Source organism: Pyrgilauda ruficollis, unplaced genomic scaffold (assembly GCF_017590135.1).
Source record: "Pyrgilauda ruficollis isolate IOZ18807 unplaced genomic scaffold, ASM1759013v1 scaffold257, whole genome shotgun sequence".
In the NCBI taxonomy this organism is placed as follows: Eukaryota; Metazoa; Chordata; class Aves; order Passeriformes; family Passeridae; genus Pyrgilauda; species Pyrgilauda ruficollis.
This window is the reverse complement of record NW_024523900.1, coordinates 130,870-149,761: the sequence shown is the minus strand read 5'-3', so window position 1 is coordinate 149,761 and position 18,892 is coordinate 130,870. Positions and strand designations below refer to the sequence as shown.

At 34.1% G+C, this 18,892-nt stretch overlaps 1 protein-coding gene across 5 annotated transcripts in view; it reads right to left on the bottom strand.

Annotated features, from left to right (window-relative positions):
* Nucleotides 1-18,892, bottom strand: part of PAM (peptidylglycine alpha-amidating monooxygenase) — a 117,310-nt gene that overhangs the window by 25,639 nt on the left and 72,779 nt on the right. For all 5 annotated transcript variants that reach the window (XM_041471121.1, XM_041471124.1, XM_041471123.1 and 2 more), the window contains 7 exons: nt 15,524-15,572; nt 14,981-15,048; nt 13,247-13,327; nt 13,075-13,151; nt 12,689-12,792; nt 9,656-9,843; nt 8,937-9,005 (listed from right to left, as the gene is read on the bottom strand). In XM_041471121.1, the coding sequence (XP_041327055.1) occupies nt 8,937-9,005; nt 9,656-9,843; nt 12,689-12,792; nt 13,075-13,151; nt 13,247-13,327; nt 14,981-15,048; nt 15,524-15,572 (636 nt within the window). The remainder of the gene's footprint in view (nt 1-8,936; nt 9,006-9,655; nt 9,844-12,688; nt 12,793-13,074; nt 13,152-13,246; nt 13,328-14,980; nt 15,049-15,523; nt 15,573-18,892) is intronic.

The window sequence follows — 18,892 nt, the reverse complement described above, 5'->3', positions numbered from 1 at the left end:
TGTTATTAAACAGTCCCTGTTCAATGATTTTGAGTAGAACCGCCTTCCTTGCCCTTGGAAATGAAATATCCCAGATGACACAATGTGTCAGAAAATAATTACTGAAGTAACAGGGCCAATTTCAATGATATTAACAAAGCAAATTAGAGAAGAGACAAAATCATTAAGCTGCACAACAGATAGGAATTATTTGCTTCCAATGCAATTCTTAAAGCTAGAGTACTCCATTATCTTAATACTGTCATTTATTAAGTCCAAGTACTGATTCAAAACAAATCCAAACATTTCAAAAGTATATCACAGGAGTTTTGGATACAAACCATATCAATATTGAGAAAGACTTTTAATTACTAAAGCAACCATCAACTGGTGCTGAAGTAGAAATGCAGCTGAAATTTCCTTTACTAAGGAAACATTTGGTATTAAAATACTCTATACTGGCCTTTTTCTTCCCAACATTTTAAAAATTAAATGAATACAAATACAAAACAAATGTTTTGGTTTTCTCTGTGGCTGGAGACCTATAGATGATCTATAAGCAATCATTTCCAATGAGAGGTCTGAGTGGTAAAAGCACTGCTCTCCCTAATGTAACTGTGAGAAGTCTCCCTAAACAAACAAGCCTGATGCTATTTTAAACTGCAGGCCTTTTAAAAGCAAATTTAATGATCCTTGCACAGTTCATCCTCTCCTAGTTGTGTATCAACTGTCTAATCAACTGCCTTGTAATTATTGTCTGCAAAAGGACAACAACATACTACAGTTGTTACAAAGGTTTCAGAACTCTAACAGCTTAAATGCTCATTCTACTTGAGTGAAGAAGTTTGACAGCTTCATGCTCCAGCCAAAAGTACTGCTTTTTATCTCTAGTGTGCAAGTGTTGTCACAGAATAATGAATCCGGTCGCTAAAATAGATATTGCTTGTTGATTCAACAAATAAAAAGAAGACAGAGAAGTTCTTTTGTTTATGTGTCTGATACTAGTGGCTTCAAAAGAAAATGTTAACAGATAGGGCTCAATAGAAGACACGAAGAAAAGAGAGCAGGAGAATTCAACTTAAAAACATTAAATGCCCAGGGAATAATTTTTAGGACAGGATGCTTTCATGAAAAGTCAGAAGTCTTTATGGAAGCTATTAACTGGGGATTCAAGTCTAAGTAGGGTGATATGTTTTGGTTTTCTTCTAGAGCTGAGCCAATGACCACAAGATAGATGACAAACCTTCAAACACTGGGGTATAGAGTAGGGCAGTTTGAGTACTATAGCCACTATCCATGGGCATACATGAGGTATTTTCCAAGCTGAGCTTGTCCTGTTAGAGCTTTCATTAAGCAGGGTTTTTGTAACCACAGCAGTTAAAAATATTTAGGAACTGTCTGAATGTATGGAAAAGGGTGTGCATCAGAGAACAGAAGTGGTCAGAAGTGCAAGTGCCCTGAAAGTGTGACCCTTTCCTTAAATGAATATGTTTTAGAAAATTAATATGGAATCTCAACACACACAAAGATCAAAAAACATCCCGTAAGTCTACATATGTGACCAGTATCTCCAAACTTCTGGCACAAACACTAGGCTGAAGTGTCCTGCCAATGTCCTGGCATTTTGACAGAACTCAGAGTATTTAGAAGGCACAAAAGACATTAAAGTGAAGAGTTTAATTTTGCTGACAACGGAATGTCTGCAACCCTACCCTAAATTCCACACTCTGAATGTGCATCTAATTTTTTTTCAGCTTTGCTTGTGATGTCCAGGCAGATTCCAATAATTTATAAGCAGTGTAATTTTAAGAAATAGTTCAAATGTATCAGACATAACTAGCAAAGAGCAGACTCCTATTGGTTTTGAGTAAAAGCCGCTCTGTTTAAAGCAATATCCAGCAAACATCAAAGCGTGATCTTGTGTTATGACATTGCAGTGGTCTTGTACCAGCTGGAACAGTTGGAGGTGTTGTTTGCCTGAAGACACTCCGTAGGAAATGAACATTGGTTAATGCTTGATCTTGTTTGTAATGAGACAGCCTGGCCTTTAGAATACCTGAGTATAACTAGACAACAACATTGGTGAATCAACAACTTGATCTCACTGAAGAAACTGAAATCCAGCAGTGCAGTCTCTGGAAAGCTGCCTGATTAGGTCACTTTCAGAGAAGATCCTTACATTTCTTACATGCAAGCTATCAACTGTTTCCTCTATGGAAAAGATGATTGGCTACAAACACCTGCAGCTTATTCTTTCTGGAAGAAGAGACAGCTGTCAAGACCAACATCTCAAGAGTGAAACAATCCACAAGCATATTCCAGTAAATTTAAACTTCCTGTGGTGGCTCTACACTATCAAAACTCTTTTATAGAAGAATGTTTTGGTTTACAATCTTACAAACAAAATCATAACATTGGCAGAGAACATAATCAAGAGTCAGATAGTGAAGACCACAACATTCAATTTAAAATGGCTTCTTTCCATGCTCAGAAATTGCATATCTAAGCAGGAAAAGTTATATACTTCTCCTGCTTAGATACACAATTTATACCACTTGCTTTTTTTTTTTTTTTTTGCTTAATTCTGATGGTCCTTTTTTACTTTGCTGAAGATGCTTTTATAAAGGTTATGAATAACCTTATCCTAATCAAATCAAAGGCTCATCTTTTATTTACAGCTTTGAGCAGGATCATTCAGTGCTGAGAGAGCAAGCAAATCCTTTGCTATTCTGAATCCTCCCTAATTATAATTTCCTAGCAGTATATATCACTCCCACTATCTTTTAGCAGCATTTTCTTCCAGGTTTAATCCAGTCACTTTCATCTCACTTTTGTACTCTCTTTAAGAGATCTCATACAATCTGAGCCCTCAGCGTGTTGTCAAAGCCTGAAAACATCTGAAGATTTTCTTGTACATTTGGACTTACTCTAAAAATGTCTCAAACACTTCATTCTACACATTCCACATCAATACTGGAACACAAATTTGTCTTTTGTTTCAAGCTTCTCCTAAGGATTTTTAATCACCTACCAAATCAAAATCCTCTCTTTTCTCACAGTCATATCCAAACCAGCAAGGGTAAATTATATAAAACATTTATTTTAGAAAGAAATATAACCCAAAATACATAATCTTCTTGGTTGATGCTGCTTCCATGGCTTTGCCATGTAACATTATCACAAAACCACACTATTGAAAAACTAAAGACCTGCCTGCATGCTGATTCTCCTTTGCTCTTCCTTTCAACACCTGCCCCACAAGATATTGCAGGCCTCCCTTCACATTTCCCTCTCTTTTATTTTTTTCCCCTTAAGGTAACAAAAAAGAGATGGACAGAGAGCAGAGAAGTTGTATGTCCTTCTTTCACTTTGGAAATTTCTAACCCAGTTGCAAAAATACCTCATTCAATGTATTTGTATTGTAACCAGCTTTTCTAAGTAATGCAGAACTTTACAGAAAGTACGCAACACAACACAGACATTTCAGTTTCCTAACTCACAGGTTCAGCTGTGACCTAGCAAAATATTCCCAGCTGTCTAACAAATGCCTTGTGCAAAATACCTCTCTCTGTGTGTGTTTATATGTGTGTGCAGTCATATGTAAGTATATCATACAACTGAAAATAATTAAAAGATGGGGTAGGTAATAAATAGGAGATTTATGTGTAATATTTATTCAGACCCCATTTTGTACAGATTATGATGTTAAACTTCCTTACAAAGTTCCTCCTACAGTCAATGGGCTATCAGAATATATGTATATTTATATATATATATATATATATATATATATATATTTAACTTGATTCAAAGATTCCCTTTCCAAAAACTCCTGAAGAAATATTTTAACTGAACAGAAAGATTTCTCCTAATATTTTTATTCCATCATGTCTGTTTATGAAACATATGCTTGCATTAAAGTACTTCAGCCTGTACTGCGAAATTAATGGTCATTTATGTCGCATGTCCACCTAGAAACATCTGAGTGTGAATTTACAGGGTACTTTGTATCATATTCCACACCTTACATTCAAGCCACATTTCCAGTCAGTTTCAGCAGGAGCTCAGTATATGCAGACTTAGCTTCAGTTCTTTGCTTTGTATCCTTGCTATCCTAAAAGACTGGAAAAACTGATCTCAACATCAGACTACCCAGCTACCTAGAACCACTCTGGAACTCTTGTAAGAGTCTAGAGAAAAACACACTGTAATCAGCGAGCATCAAATTGCCTTAGACTACAGAGCTGTATTATTTTCTTTCTGTTGTGTACTACTTCTCTCACTATACACATTTTAATCTCTAAAACAACAAGGTAGAAATGCAATGAGGTTTTTTTCTGTGCAACCAATCTCACCACTAGGACAGCAATTGTAATGACTGCAAATGTGAAGCTTAGCTTTATAGAAGCTAACATCTGAATGCTTGACTGAAACTGCAATATTACCTTAAACACAGGAGATTTAATGGGATTTCAGTTAACACATTCAGCTGGGGAAAAGGGACCTCACATGAATCTATCTGGGACACTGCAAAAGAAAGATCTTATGTTCCTTTATACTGAACTTTCCCACTTGAACCCCAAGTAAAATATTACTAAGTCAGTTATTACTCCAACTGTAATAACCTAGTTTCATGGCAAAAAAAAAAGAGGGATAAGGGAAAAAATCCCACTGTATTTGTACTACCAACACCAGTGATGAGAGCAACTGCAACTTCTATTCACTTCAGATACCATCATCAGAAGCAAAATATGTTACTGTTTTGGTATTAATTCTTAAATTCCCTAAGCCAGACAGAAGTAAAAATGTATTTTTAAAAGTGCCATGCCAAACATATTTAATTATGTTTAATATATGAAATATATTTTATAATAATATAAATATAATAAAATTATTGTATTAATTTTAGTAGAAAAATTTTGCCCCCTCTGCTTCAGTTTACGTTTATACCAAATACATACAAAATGAGATATCAAATCACATGCCAGACAAAATATTAAATACTAAACATCCGATTAACTATCCCCTATCTTATACTTTCCTTGTTTTTAAGAAGCTACTCTCCTATTGTTTACATACACAAGTTTCTAAAGCTTTCAGGTATACCATCAACAAACTTTCTCAGTAGTAACGGTTGCTTCACTGCTTGCATACCAAAAGAAACCTGAACTACACTACACTGTAGTATGCCACAGGAAAGTGATCAACAAGCAGAATGAAACACATTTAGGTGTTTTTTCAGCAGGTAAAGACATATGACAGAGATAATGAATGCTAACAAATAAACTATTTTTGCTCCTCTGTATCTATTGAATACAATTTAATCAAACTTCTATTGAACAAAAATAAACATTGATATTATTTATTTTACTAGGGACTTGATGCTTAACAGGAACAGGAAACTTTCCAATACACCAAACATCTAAATCAATTGCATTTCCTACAATAATTCACGTCCTATGAAAAGTTAATCTTCATTGCTGTTTCAGAAACTATATAATGGGGTCAGTTTCATTGAGATAAGTACAGTTAAATTTTAACACAGCAGGGATTTGTCTTTGTCTTCATGCAGAATGCTGGTTCACTTTGTGATGGTTACTGCTTATTTCTATAGATTTGCATTGTCTAGTAATGTGCCGCCAATGAGTGAAGATAATGAAATTGAAAAAATTAATGTAAAAGCAATGATAACACTTGGATGTACCAATATAGTAAACATCCTGTGTGTGACCAGGAGGTACCTTTATGCCCAGGCAAATATGATATACACATTATTTGCAGGCAGATGCTTTCATATGGCAGACTTTTTTGTTTTCCGCTTTTGAGGCAAATCCTTAGATTTAAGAGAACTGACAATAAATATTGTCTCTTTGGCCATATCTCTAACCTCCAGGTTAGTAAGTACCTCTGATGCCTTTTCTCTGGTTCTAGAATTATGAGCACAGTTAAGGGATAAAAAAGTTATCTTAGTATTTAATAAGGATCCTTAGGTGCAATAATTTGTCAAGGTGGAATATGCTAAAATGCACCCACACGGTATATTGCATATATAATTTTATGGACTTTGTAGATTAGTATATTTTACAAAGGTTCCTTAACGAGAAGTTTAAATGAATGGCATGACATTTCTTTATTTTAAAGCATACTTCCCTACATGGGGCTTGAATCCAGTTTACAAAGTGTGTTCTAGAGAGGGCTTTGGTTTCTCAAGATAGTGTAAGGTTTTTCGGCACCCAAATGCGAGGCCTTTATGATGTCTGGGTTTTTTGTCCAGCAGAATATCAGGACTATGCCAAGATATCAGGCTTAAAGAATTACAAGTATGTATGCTAAGAATACTGAGAATACATAAAAGGTATATACAAAGAAAGTGCAAAAAATCATCCTGGGATCACCTCCATGGGAGCACAACATTTTATTAACTATTTCAGAGTTTATTGGAGTAACAGTGAAGTAAGAGTGTTTACTTCAGTTGCCTGAAACTAAGAAGGGGAAAATAAGTTGCTAAAACATAATAAATCACAGAGAAAGAAGCCCATGCAAGAGCAAACACATAGTTATTGCAAAATTTTTGATGTGCTTTCTTCAGAGCAAATCAAAGGCTGAATTTACTGAGCAACAGCTCAGCAGCAACAGAACTAATCAAAGACTCAGTTCTGGTGTCTCTTTGCTTTGTAGATAAGGTTACCAAACAGAATATGTCATGCCAGACCATAAAGGGAAAGCCTGACGTCTTTTACCTCTGTGAAAGTGTGTACTGGTATAATGATCTCAACCCCAGTGGATGTATGTGTGTACATGCTTCCGTGTAGGGTCCACTGCCTCCTCCCTCCAAACTGTAGAATTTTCCTCTCCTTAAGGTTAAATTTAGTATCTACTGGCTAACTCACTAAAGTTACTTGAGGAGATGGATGAATTAGCAACATCATTGCTTAAAACTGATTTGCTCCACAAAACTGGACTCTAATTTCTATGTAATTTTTAGAGGCACATATTGCAGACCGTTTTCAGCTCCTGGTTTCCCCAGCCTATCTGAGGAGCACTTGCAGAACCAAAACCTACTTTCCAAGCCAGCGACTCAACTTCCCTACTTTGAAGACAAAAATAAAACCAAACCTGAACTGTTTTTTCCTGTTGTTTTGCTTACTTAGACAAAATTCAAGTGAAGTTAGAGCGGTATCAATATAAAATTGAAGGCAGGTTCCTGTAAATGATGGGGAAATTTATCTTAATCTAGCAATTAAGAACAGGAAATTAAATTCACAGCAACTACTGTGTTTTGGTATTTCACATCATGAACCCAAGTAATTTCAAATGAACAAAAAATTGTGTGTTTCCATAGAAACAGGTTAGATGAGGACGTATATTACCTAGTGCTCTCAGCAAACCAGACTACATAGTGGAAATGTCTTCAAAACACATTTCAAAGACAAATGAAAAAGATTTTAGCAGCAGGACCTTCTTCAATTCTTTTTTTCAAATACTACTGAATTCAATATAGCATATATATAACAAGAGCCTTGATCAAATGCTAATGCCCTTATTGGTAATGCAAGGGTAAACCAGATTGTCAGCATGAATTTCAACATAAATTTGTAAGCAGATATCTCATTTTGCTGTGAAACAGGATTTAAAAAACTGAATTGCTTTTCTTTCTTAAAAAACACATCTTGAATTGACTAAGATAAGTATCAGATATGCCACTGTGAATACTGTTTCTAATAGTTCTAAGTTCTTTCATTCAAGACAGTTTCACACTCCAGAAGCTGGTTTTGTGTAACTAAAGCTTAATTATTTAACTCTAAGAAATAGCAAAGCACATAAAAAATCTAACCTCTTTTGGAGATGCTACCAAAAACTCTAAACACTGTCCAACCTTTGCTCTTCTGAAAGGCAAAAGTAAGTGTGCTCTAATTTAGTCCTTGAACCTCAAAATTGTTCAATGGAATCTGTATGAATCTGTAGCTGATGAGATCTTCCCCTTAGTCTAAAGAAAAATCCTGATACTGAGGCAATTTTTATTAACAGTATATAACTCACAGGAACTTAAAAGTAGAGTCTGAGATATTTCTGGAACATAAATAATATTCCGAGTATTTCTTAAATCTTTACAGCAGTCATAGATTTTTTTTCCTCCAGCTAAGCACAATAAACATTTCTGTGTGAGTTGTAAAGCATACATATACACAAATACAGCAAAAATAGAGTATTAAACAGTTGCACTCAACTTCAACTCAGTATTTGCATGGACAGCAAATACTGAAGCATAAGAACATTATTCCGTAATACACACATGGTAATACAAACTGCAAAATCAATGAAGAGTTAATAGAAAATACTTACATATAGAATACATGGACATACAAATAAACCACAACTTTTGTCAGCAAATTAAACAAAGAACAGGAAAACATTATGAAATTAAAATGCACTAATAAATTTTACCTACAAGGCTAGAGATCAGTGGTAAACTAATTATTTTTATCATTTCTTATATAGCATGCAACCCTATTAGATTTACAGAACATTGCAAATTGCATCAATTAAAGATAAACAGATTAAAAACTTTATAAATCATTAAATGTTTTATGTATTTTACATTAATGACTCATTTACTTGACATAAAAATAAACAAGTATATACCCTGATCCAAAATCTCTGCTTCTTCTTTTTTGGCCTGCTGCAGCAAATAACTTGCATCACTATCCTTGGTTTCTAAAAAATGTATTTAGGATATGATGTTAGCCTTTGCATGTGAATGGAATTGAGTATTCACCTCCTGTGGAAAAACACCCTTTGGAAATGAAACATTTGGTGTTTTCATATATAAACAGTAGCTGTATTGCACAACACAGCACTAAAACAACCAGAATAAAAAATAAGATTTACATTAGAAGATAGAAGTAGAAATAAAATATAGACATAAAAAATATACATAGAAATAAGCAAGTGCATACCCTGATCCAAAATATCTTCTTCTTTTTTGTCCTGCTGCAGCAAAGAACTTGTATCACTATCCTTGAGTTCTGAAAAAAGGGTTTAGAGTATGATGTTAACCACTGCATGTGAAGGGAATTACCACTCTCCTGAGGAAAAAATGCTCTTCTGAGTTAAATATGTCGCATTTTTATCATAGCAGTCATACCACACAATACAACAGTAGAAAAGTTAAATAGAAAACTACAACTTGTACTTGCTACACAGTCACATCAGTCAGATTACCTCTGGATAATACTGTTACTGCAATTTATATGCCTACAACTATTGAATGAAAAAATTTCATTCCTCCCATAACACAGCAGTGGGATCTAGAAAACTAGGGCAATGTTATGATTCAATTTTATAGGAAATAGACAGAAGATAAGACAAACATTACTGTTAACATAAAGTTTGGCATTGAAAAAGAAGCCAGTCTTTAGGGCACACAGGCCACACAACTGTAAAAATATGTTAGAAATTGGAAGACAACATGCGAAAGAAACAGACAAAAGACTATAGCAGACATTTCCACCAAAACCAACAGCACAAACCCATGATGCTTTATTAATTAGCAATTTGAATTTTATGCAGAACTGCATTACCTCTTTATGAAAGTTTTGCATACTAAGATAACAAAGAGAAATACACCAGTGAGCATAAGATGGCATTAATAAAACGGATTACAAGTGTTTTTCACCTTCATTATGTCCATGCATCATCTTCTTCACATCAGACTTGACTGGAATAGGAATATTTGCCTCCTGCGGAATATTTCTGAACATTTCAGGGTTTGTGTTCTGTGTGCAGGTCATATATGAGACAGCATGCTTGGCTTCCATGTAGTACATGATGTAAAAGTTGCACATTTCATCATTGGCAGTACCCCTACACAGTACAGAAAACATGTGGGACTTAGAAAATAAAGAGCTGAATAGCTGTTATTTAATTCATCCAACTTCTTTAACAGGATACTAAAATATTGCAATCAAATGTTTAGATGTTGCAAACCAAAGCATGCAATACCTGCATTGCAGTGAATATCAGAAACTTCTTTTGGTTTATACTGGAGAAAAGCAATGCGGACAAATGCAACAAGATAAGCACAATCACATCTCCTTCAGACAAAAAACCCTATATATCTCAAAACCTCCTAGCAATTTGCTTTTGATTTCACAGAAAATTGCATCGCCTATTTAAACTGCTCTTCCTTCTAATTTCTCCAGCATATTCCACAGAGTACCCATTGTGTTATCAACTGGGCATATGTTCTGATTAAGTATGACAGAGCTGTATCATTCATTACATTACAAATCGCTCACTTTTCTACAAATCTGGGACAAATGTAATTTGAAATTGTTGTTATTATTATTATTATTATTGCAAATAACATACATGTTTCATTTCAACAGCTATTTGACAAATTTTCCCCCTTTCCTCATCAAGTGCATTCATTTACTGTCCAATCACACTGGTTCTAATACTGCAAAATTTATTTTTGTTACATATTAAGCTACCATAAGTATCTCTTAAAGAGAGTAGAGCACTGTCACCTTGAGAATAACTTGCTTGTAAGCTTCTGTAACAAGAACATGAGTGCAAGGGGGATGATAAAACACTAGCAAAATTCACCTCTTTGATAAATGTTGTGCGTGTACTTGAAACAGAAGTGGCCCTTCTCTACTGCTACATAATCCTGTCTTCAACAGAAGAACCAGCTGGCACAAGTAAGTTTTCTTTTCTGAAAAATATTACTTTGTGAAGCAGAGTACATATGGCCTCTTTATAACTGTGGTCTGATTCTTCCTCTGCCATATAGGTTCGTACCTTTTGTTCAGAGCTACAATCCTGAAAATTAATAAGCTAGGACTTCTTAACAGAAGTTCATATAATATAGGGTTTTACATTAAGATTTTTAATTAGTTTTCACAATTAAACAGTGAGCCTACACTCATTAAAAAAATACAGAGGTGTTCTATTAGCTGTTTGCAAAAAGACATCAATGCTGACTTTTCCAGCAGCATTCTGCAGCATTCATTTACTCACCATAGCAACAATAATAACACAAGCTAGAGGGGAGAAAGGGAAACATGGGAGAAGAGACTGTTTCAAAAGGGGAATTGGTTATTTTTCCATGCATTGGAAGTTTGGCATCCCTTGGAGACTACAAAACTGGGCAAATGCTGCTTAAGCTTTTAGAAAGCATTAACTTCACTGTTGGACCTCCCATATCCATCACTATGATTGCTTCCTCTTTAAAATGCCAGTAGAAAATGAGATGTGGATATTACACAAACTGTGGTTCACGTGACATGCTACTGTATCTAAGCATTTGTAGGGGTTTAATTTCAGGTGGCAGTTAAGTACTGCCGCTCACTGCCCCCACTCCTGCCCTCCCCAGAGTGGGAGAAAGCAAAACTTCTGGTAAGATATAATAATACTAAATATTACTTATTAATAAATAAATAATAGTAATACTAAAATAACAATGATAATATTAATAATATGGTGTGATTCATACAATACACTTTCATATATTATAGTGCAAACAAATAATAATAAATATAGTAAAATAATAATTATAATAAAAACAATTACTGTAATGAAAAGGACAGAGAGAGTGTTTCCCCACTGAAAGCATATTAGTACATTGAAAGAAAATACTATAATTTTCTAAGACTGTTTCTTAAACTGTAAGGATTATTCAACAAATAGGAACTGCTCTGGGGAAAGTTACAGAAACATGACAGAAAAGTTTTGATCTTGTGAAAAAAGGTCAGCAGTTAAATTAAGGTTTTATGTTTTTAGTGCCATGATATTTGTAAAAACCTCTTCTCAATTCATTTTTTCCAACTATTACACATCAGTATCTTAACTGCCCACTGGAAGGTGATATATCCATGTTGAATTCTTAACCCTCCAATGAGATGCAATCTTAGGGTGCTCAATGCATAAAAATCTCTTTCCTTGGAATGCTGCAGGACACACACTTCCAGAATGGAGAATTTTCCACAGGTTATTTTTGTTTCTCTGCATATGCATTAAGTTACAGCTCAAAGAACCACAGCCAGCTAAGAGAGTATTAATATTATATGTATTTTTACAGCTGTTTTTTTCCACTTGATCTTACAGGGTGTATCTGTCATCTGCAGCTGAATAGCATCAGTGACTAACACAGTCTATTTTTTATTATTAGTAATTTCTGGTTTGAGTGTTTTTCATAAAAGCCTGCACATTTTTATACTGAAAAAAGGTAATTTCCGTATTGATCCAGATATTTTAAGGCTAGATTTTGCAATAGGTCAAAATATTAGAATTTTATAAGCTTCTATACATTCTGGATTTGAAATAGTGTAGAGAACTGTGAAGCTTTATTATTCCATTATAAACAGTTAATATTGTCACCTGATTAAAAAATGTATTTTCTAGAATTGATATTCTGAATCCTTCTCTAAGAATATATCAGCCCAATATCTGACTAAGTTGTCTGGCAGTACAGCTTCACTTCAGAAGTGTTCTGAACATTTCAGCAAAGTGAATATTCACATAAGTAACATCAATGAACATAGTGTGAAGTTAAATCGTAAATAGATCAGGCAGCGTAACAATACATTCGGGCAGAAACTGTTTCTTAGAATTACTTTGGAAGAAGACACAAAACAAAAACATTTCTACATATAACCAACACCCTGGTAAAACAGGTTCTTAAATGGAGTGAATAGATAAAATTTACCCTATATGTGTCTCTGTAGTTCTGCCTTCCCCACTGAACACACATCTGGCTGCTAGGATATCATCATAGCTAATGTCTATTGGATATTTCACAGGGTAGAATGCCTGAAAAAGAGGATGATTCATGGCAATCAGTGAAAGTACTTCATATTCTCTCTGTTAATAGACACTGATGAGAAGGATGGTGCTACATATCTGAAATTACTTTTGCTTCATTATCTAATTGTGATAACACTTGGCAATATTCACTTCCAGGAGCACAACAGCACATAACCACAGGAAACACCATGACGCAAATCTGTGGACATGTGATTTCCAGTTCAGTTGCTCAGTTTGAAACAAAGACAATTAAAATTTACATTCAGAACAAAAAAGAACCCAACCAACCTGTGGCAGCTGTGGACTCTGCCTACCAATCAATGTCCATTGACCATTTCTCACTCTGTATCCACTCACTACTTTACCTATAAGATCAATATACATGAGAAGTGAGGTATGCTTAAAAAATATATTGCAACGTTTTTCTGTTAGGTATTTGATATTCCTATGTTACTCTTACCTAGTCTGTGTGTGTGAACTCTGTAGGCAAAAAGGTGCATTGGAGACCTTTTGTAATGGCAGGCAATGTCTGCATCAACCACTGTGAAAATATGACAGCAACAAACAATCACGAATAGATCATTTATCAAAGAGAGAAAAGCTGAATTGCTGTACTGCATTCAGCATGGTTTACAAAAAACATACATACAATGGACAACAGATGATTTCAAAAGATAATAGATTGCATTTTGTATTTCTGCAATGTCCATCTCAAGACATCTGCAAAGAAAAACTAGTAAAATACAGTCCAGGTTACTTGAAAATTACTTAATCTGCTGACATATATATAAAATCTTTCTGGCTGAAAGCCAGAAGAACTTCTTTCAGTGTACACTACTATTTAACAAAATAAAGTAATACATTAACTTACATACTATGTTGAGGATTGCTTAAAATAAACATAGCTATGGTAAATAATCTACTTGGGAAAATTAAAATAAACTGATGTAATTGTAAACTAATACAATTTACAATGAAGTCTTGATTATAAAGGCCCAGACCTAATTTAGATTTAGACAAGAGACTTTGTCACAGAAGTGCTCTAAAATGTTTACAGGAAAGTACTTGTGTTAGGCGCAGTAACAGTATCTAAGGAATAGCCTACAGAAAAATCCTGATGCCTTTCTGAGAGATACCACCATACTTCCCATTTTAACAAATTTCTTGCTCCACTTAAGAGCTGTAAATTGGACTGAACATGAGAAGGAAGTTATTAGCAACTACAGAACTGTTTGTCTGCCCTTTTCCCTCACCCTTCCAGCTGAAAAATTAAATTCCTACACTGATCAAATATTCTTGGAGATAGTGTAGGATTAATTTGGTGGGTTTTTCATACTGGAGAGCAAAATATTTTTAATTTCAGTTCAAATTTTAAAATGTCTCATGTTGCTGAATCCACTAAACAGCTGGAGTCAGCTGAGCATTTCACCACCTCATCATATTTAGGCAGCTAATTATGAATGGGAAAAATGGTGCTCTTGGTTATCTCCTTAAAAATTTGGTATAGCAGAGTACAGTCAGTGTCCAACTTCCTTAAAACAGTACATCCCATGCTAGCCAAAGAAAGGATATGGGGAGTTTCCCAGCTGAGGTTTAGATAAAATTCAGGATTCTGAACAGAAACCGTTCAAAAACTTTTTATTACAGGTTTTTTTGTTTGTTTTGTTTTGCTTTTTTAGCATTTTGACCTTTTAACTGACTACGACCTTTACTCCCAACATGGGAATAAAATCCTTAAACAGCAACTCCTTACTGGTAGGAATTAATTTTATAAAACTGAATTCTTAGTAGAAACACAAAAGTCATGAATGACATATGAACAGTCCAAACCAGTTTATGGCTTTTTAGAGGGGAGAGGAGGAATTAGAAAAAAGATAGGGCATTTTTTATGAAGTATAAGATGAAAATAAATTAAAGAAATATTTTATTATTTTTTGTACACATTGTGTACAAAATAAAATCATTATCTGTACACATTGTGTTCATACAGCATTGATTGCCTTTATCAATGTAGTCATAGGGAAACAGGATACAATCTTAAACATAACTTTTTTCCTCATTTGTTCAATCAGTCAAATAAATAATTTGTCCATCTACGTATCAGCAAGCCTCTGTCAAATTTTCTTCCACAATAAGCAACAATAATACATCAGATGCTGAAATCACGTCATCTCTTTGTAAAATGACACCTCACCTTTCTTGCCTGGTGGTATGACCGTATTCACAGACATCATAAGATACATTCCTGCAATCAAAGGCTGCCTGCAATGGAAAATTCAAGCTCTGGTAAACAAGTCCTCTGCAAAACATAATTGCAAGTGACTTCATATCCAATACCATTTGATACCACTCATTTCTAAACACTGGAATACATCTGAATCAGGTCTCCTAAAAACAAAGCTGTTTCACAGCAGTTTCTCTCTCCCTCTCTTTTTTGCTACAATTTCTAAAGCATTTTCTGCAGAGTATGTGAAATAGGACAAAGCTATCATCTGCATAATTGCTGTTCTCATCCCAGATTACTAAATATGAAGGTCTTTAACTGTATTGACCCAGTACTCATAGCACAGCTGTGTCAAGTTTCTTAGCAGAAATGAAATTTTTTGCCAGCAGATGACATGACTTTGTAATTCTTAATATTGTGAAGTATGTACTATTTTTATTTCAAATGCTTTCAATGGAATCCACAATTTCTATTCCAATAAAAAAATAGGTAAACATTTTAAAAAATACTCACTTTTGATGTGTCAGATGTAAAGTTACACCAGAGCAGTCCTTGTGTTTATCTGTACAAATTGTGAAAGTTTCATCATTAGCAACTGAATTCATGCAAATTACTACACATTAACAAGATTTTTCTGCTGTGTAAAAAATAACAGAAAACAGAACAAGTTTTAATCTTACTGTGTGCAGTAAAATTGTTATACTGTGGAAATACTACTGAAATTTGCACAAACCTGATCATCTCAGAACTGCATTTGTAGAAATCCTAATAGAAAGAAAAACTTCGGTGGATGAAAACTACTGTACTAGAAAATTTAGATCTTTATGAAATTTTAGATCTTTATGAGCATTTGGGAAATGAAACAGTATCATGTTTACATTAGTAGAAAAAGCAATTTTGTTTCAAACAAATTTATATTTTGATCAAAGTTAGAAAAATTAAAGGTTTTTGAAAAGCAACAATTTTAGGTATTAATAATGCAGAAATCTTTGTAATGAAAGTCAGCAGGTGAACTTGATATACCAATACAAACAGCAATTCTACTTAAAATTGGATATCCCAGAAGGTGAGTAAAAATAGCTAATTCATTTGTCAGTGTGCTTTATCATTATTAGCTGATACGTTTGACATTTAAGTTTGAAGACCCAGTCATCTTGACAGTTACTAAATTATAGTTGGCCATCTGGGAGTTCAATCTTTGATCCGTTTAAAGCAAGTTTCTTTTCTAATGTTTATACAATAATAGCTGTAGTTAGAAGATGGATCTGACTCCAAAGTAAACAGCCTACAAATTCTTAGTTACTCTAGCTCTGTGCATCCCAATAAACACTTTTGGATTTAAAAATCTGAATCACGATATCACAGTTGCACCTTTACAAATAGCAACAAAAAAATCTAAGTCTTCATTGTACAGAGAAAAGAAAAATAAGAACAGTAGCACTTTCATCAAGATTACTTACAAGAATCAAGACTAACAAATCAAGAATCCAAAAGTGCCAAAAAGACTAAGCTATTAGAAGAAAAGAAGGGGAATGGTAAGAAAACATTCAAGAGAAAGAGAAACTAAACTCCTTTTCAATGGTTTTAGAAAAAGTTCAATATATGTATATACTGTTCATCCTCTTCCCTGGAGACAGCTTCACTTACAATCCGAATACCTCAGTGTTTGCTACAAAGGTCTTTGTAAAGTCTCTTCTGCCCCACTCTCCTAATTTTAAACGGATGTTTTTCTTACTTATATAGCACAGGCGATGCTCCAGAACTCAGTTTTTATAAATTTAATGTTTTTAGAACTCTGCACTACATTAATTTCAATGTAAATTGGAAAATGTATGCTTCCTCTCAGAACATTATTACTTAAAGTAATAAAACTTAAAATTTTAAAATGCAATAGGTCATTTTGTGTCTCTCAGTTTTGGAATTTAAGTTGAAAACATCACCATTCTATCTTTTGAAAACAGCTGCAAAATTATCCCCAAGCCATCGAACAAATTTCATATTTGAAAAATTTAGCTAGGTCATAGTCATAAAAGTAGCACCATAGGAGGAGGGGGAAAAACCCTCAAATATTATTTCTGTTTGGTAATATTAAAGTATTTTGACACAATTTGAATTTTCAGAACATGGAAAAAATGCTGATTGCATTTTCATCCAAAGAAAGCAATTTCAAAATGAACTGAAGATAGTTGGAAAGCTGCTACTAATTATTACAATTGTTACTACATACGGCAATCATCTCAATCAGTATCAGAAGAAGCACAAATGAACTTCTGGCACAAGTATCGGATCTGCAGTGCTGTGTTAAGCATAAAATAATGGTTTAGTCTAAATCTTTCAGGTATTCCTACAGTGCTTTATAATTCTGTTTGTAGTTATATTGAGCCATAACTGAACTAAATGTTCTTCTAACAACTACAGAGTGATGCTGGAACTGATCTGCTTCTTCTTCCTTCTCAAAAGTTTACCTCTTTGAAACACTCAAAGCTTTGAACACTTCACCAAATAATACTGGCAAGTTGTGCTCTGCCTTTTGTGTTCTGTTCAAGTATAACACAATCATATTAAATATTCCCCGCCTTTATTTACCCATACCAAACAAAGCCAATGGTGCATGTTACACTAGCTTCATATTTGAAGGATATAATTTTTATAAAAAATTGTGCATGACAACATTACAATGATCATTCAAAGTTTAACTACCAATAAATGTTTAAATGTTTTCTAGGAGAAATATCTCAAATACTAGAAATACTCAACAGATTTTCAAATTAAATACTCACACCTGATGTGAAGGCAAATTATGCTAAAGAGAAACACTCTTGTTCTGTAAACTGATTTTGCTAAGACTTCTGAAGCAAGCCTGACAGGCTTTCTGCTAATCTGTCTATCCAGATCTACAGTCCTGAACTCTTCAATTACATGCATGATAATCTGCCACAGACATTGAGACTTCTAGGACTTCCTAAAAAAAAAATTATGGGTTTTTTACCCATAAAAACAAACACTCTTCAAAACCTAATTTCTTTGCACTCTGAGTATAGGGATTATATATTACTGAGCACTCTGCTCAAACTATTTATTCAACTTCTTCACTGCTCTGCTTCTAGTATTTCATAGGAACAGTATAGCACTCATTCATGGTGATTAGAGTACTTAAAAGCTTCCACTGCAACAAAGTGGCACATTTTATGAAGCTCCAAACCCCTTGTTATTTCAAAGTCAGCCATTGATTTGTACTGGAAACTCCACATACGGTCTCAGAATTGGCTTTGCTTCATTAAAGGTAAGAAGTAGCCTCAAAGGTGAGCACAACCCCTGAGCAAGGCAATTCCAAAGCTAATGCCCATGGGGAAGTAAATTTGTACAAGTTATATTTATTGAGCAAAGACATGCAGCACAAGAAATTAACTCGAGGTCCTAGTACAGAATGACACTACTGCATTTAATATTGGCATCAATATTGGATACATAAAACTACCTTAATTTGTTTTTTTAATGTAAGTTAAGATGCTTGTACTTGCAGATCTATTCACTCATCCAATATCAATTCAGTAAAATTTATTTTTAAAAGTCTACTATGAAATCTGGAATGAAACTTACTCAGTTTGTGAAAAACAAAATGCAAACATAGACTCCCCAGTGACATTTTCACAATTTACTTTCCAGACAGAAAGGAGGCAATTGTTGATCCTGGTTCAATATAAATTTTTTAACAGATAAAGACCTCATAAAAGTCACAGATGACTGATTTGCTGAAAGGATATAAAAGTATACCATAGCCATGCGTCTCTGTGAATATGAAAAGCTAATTTTATTCAAGACACTGGTATATTCAAGAGAATGTCAAAGAGAAGCACACCAAATCTAATGCTCAGAATAATA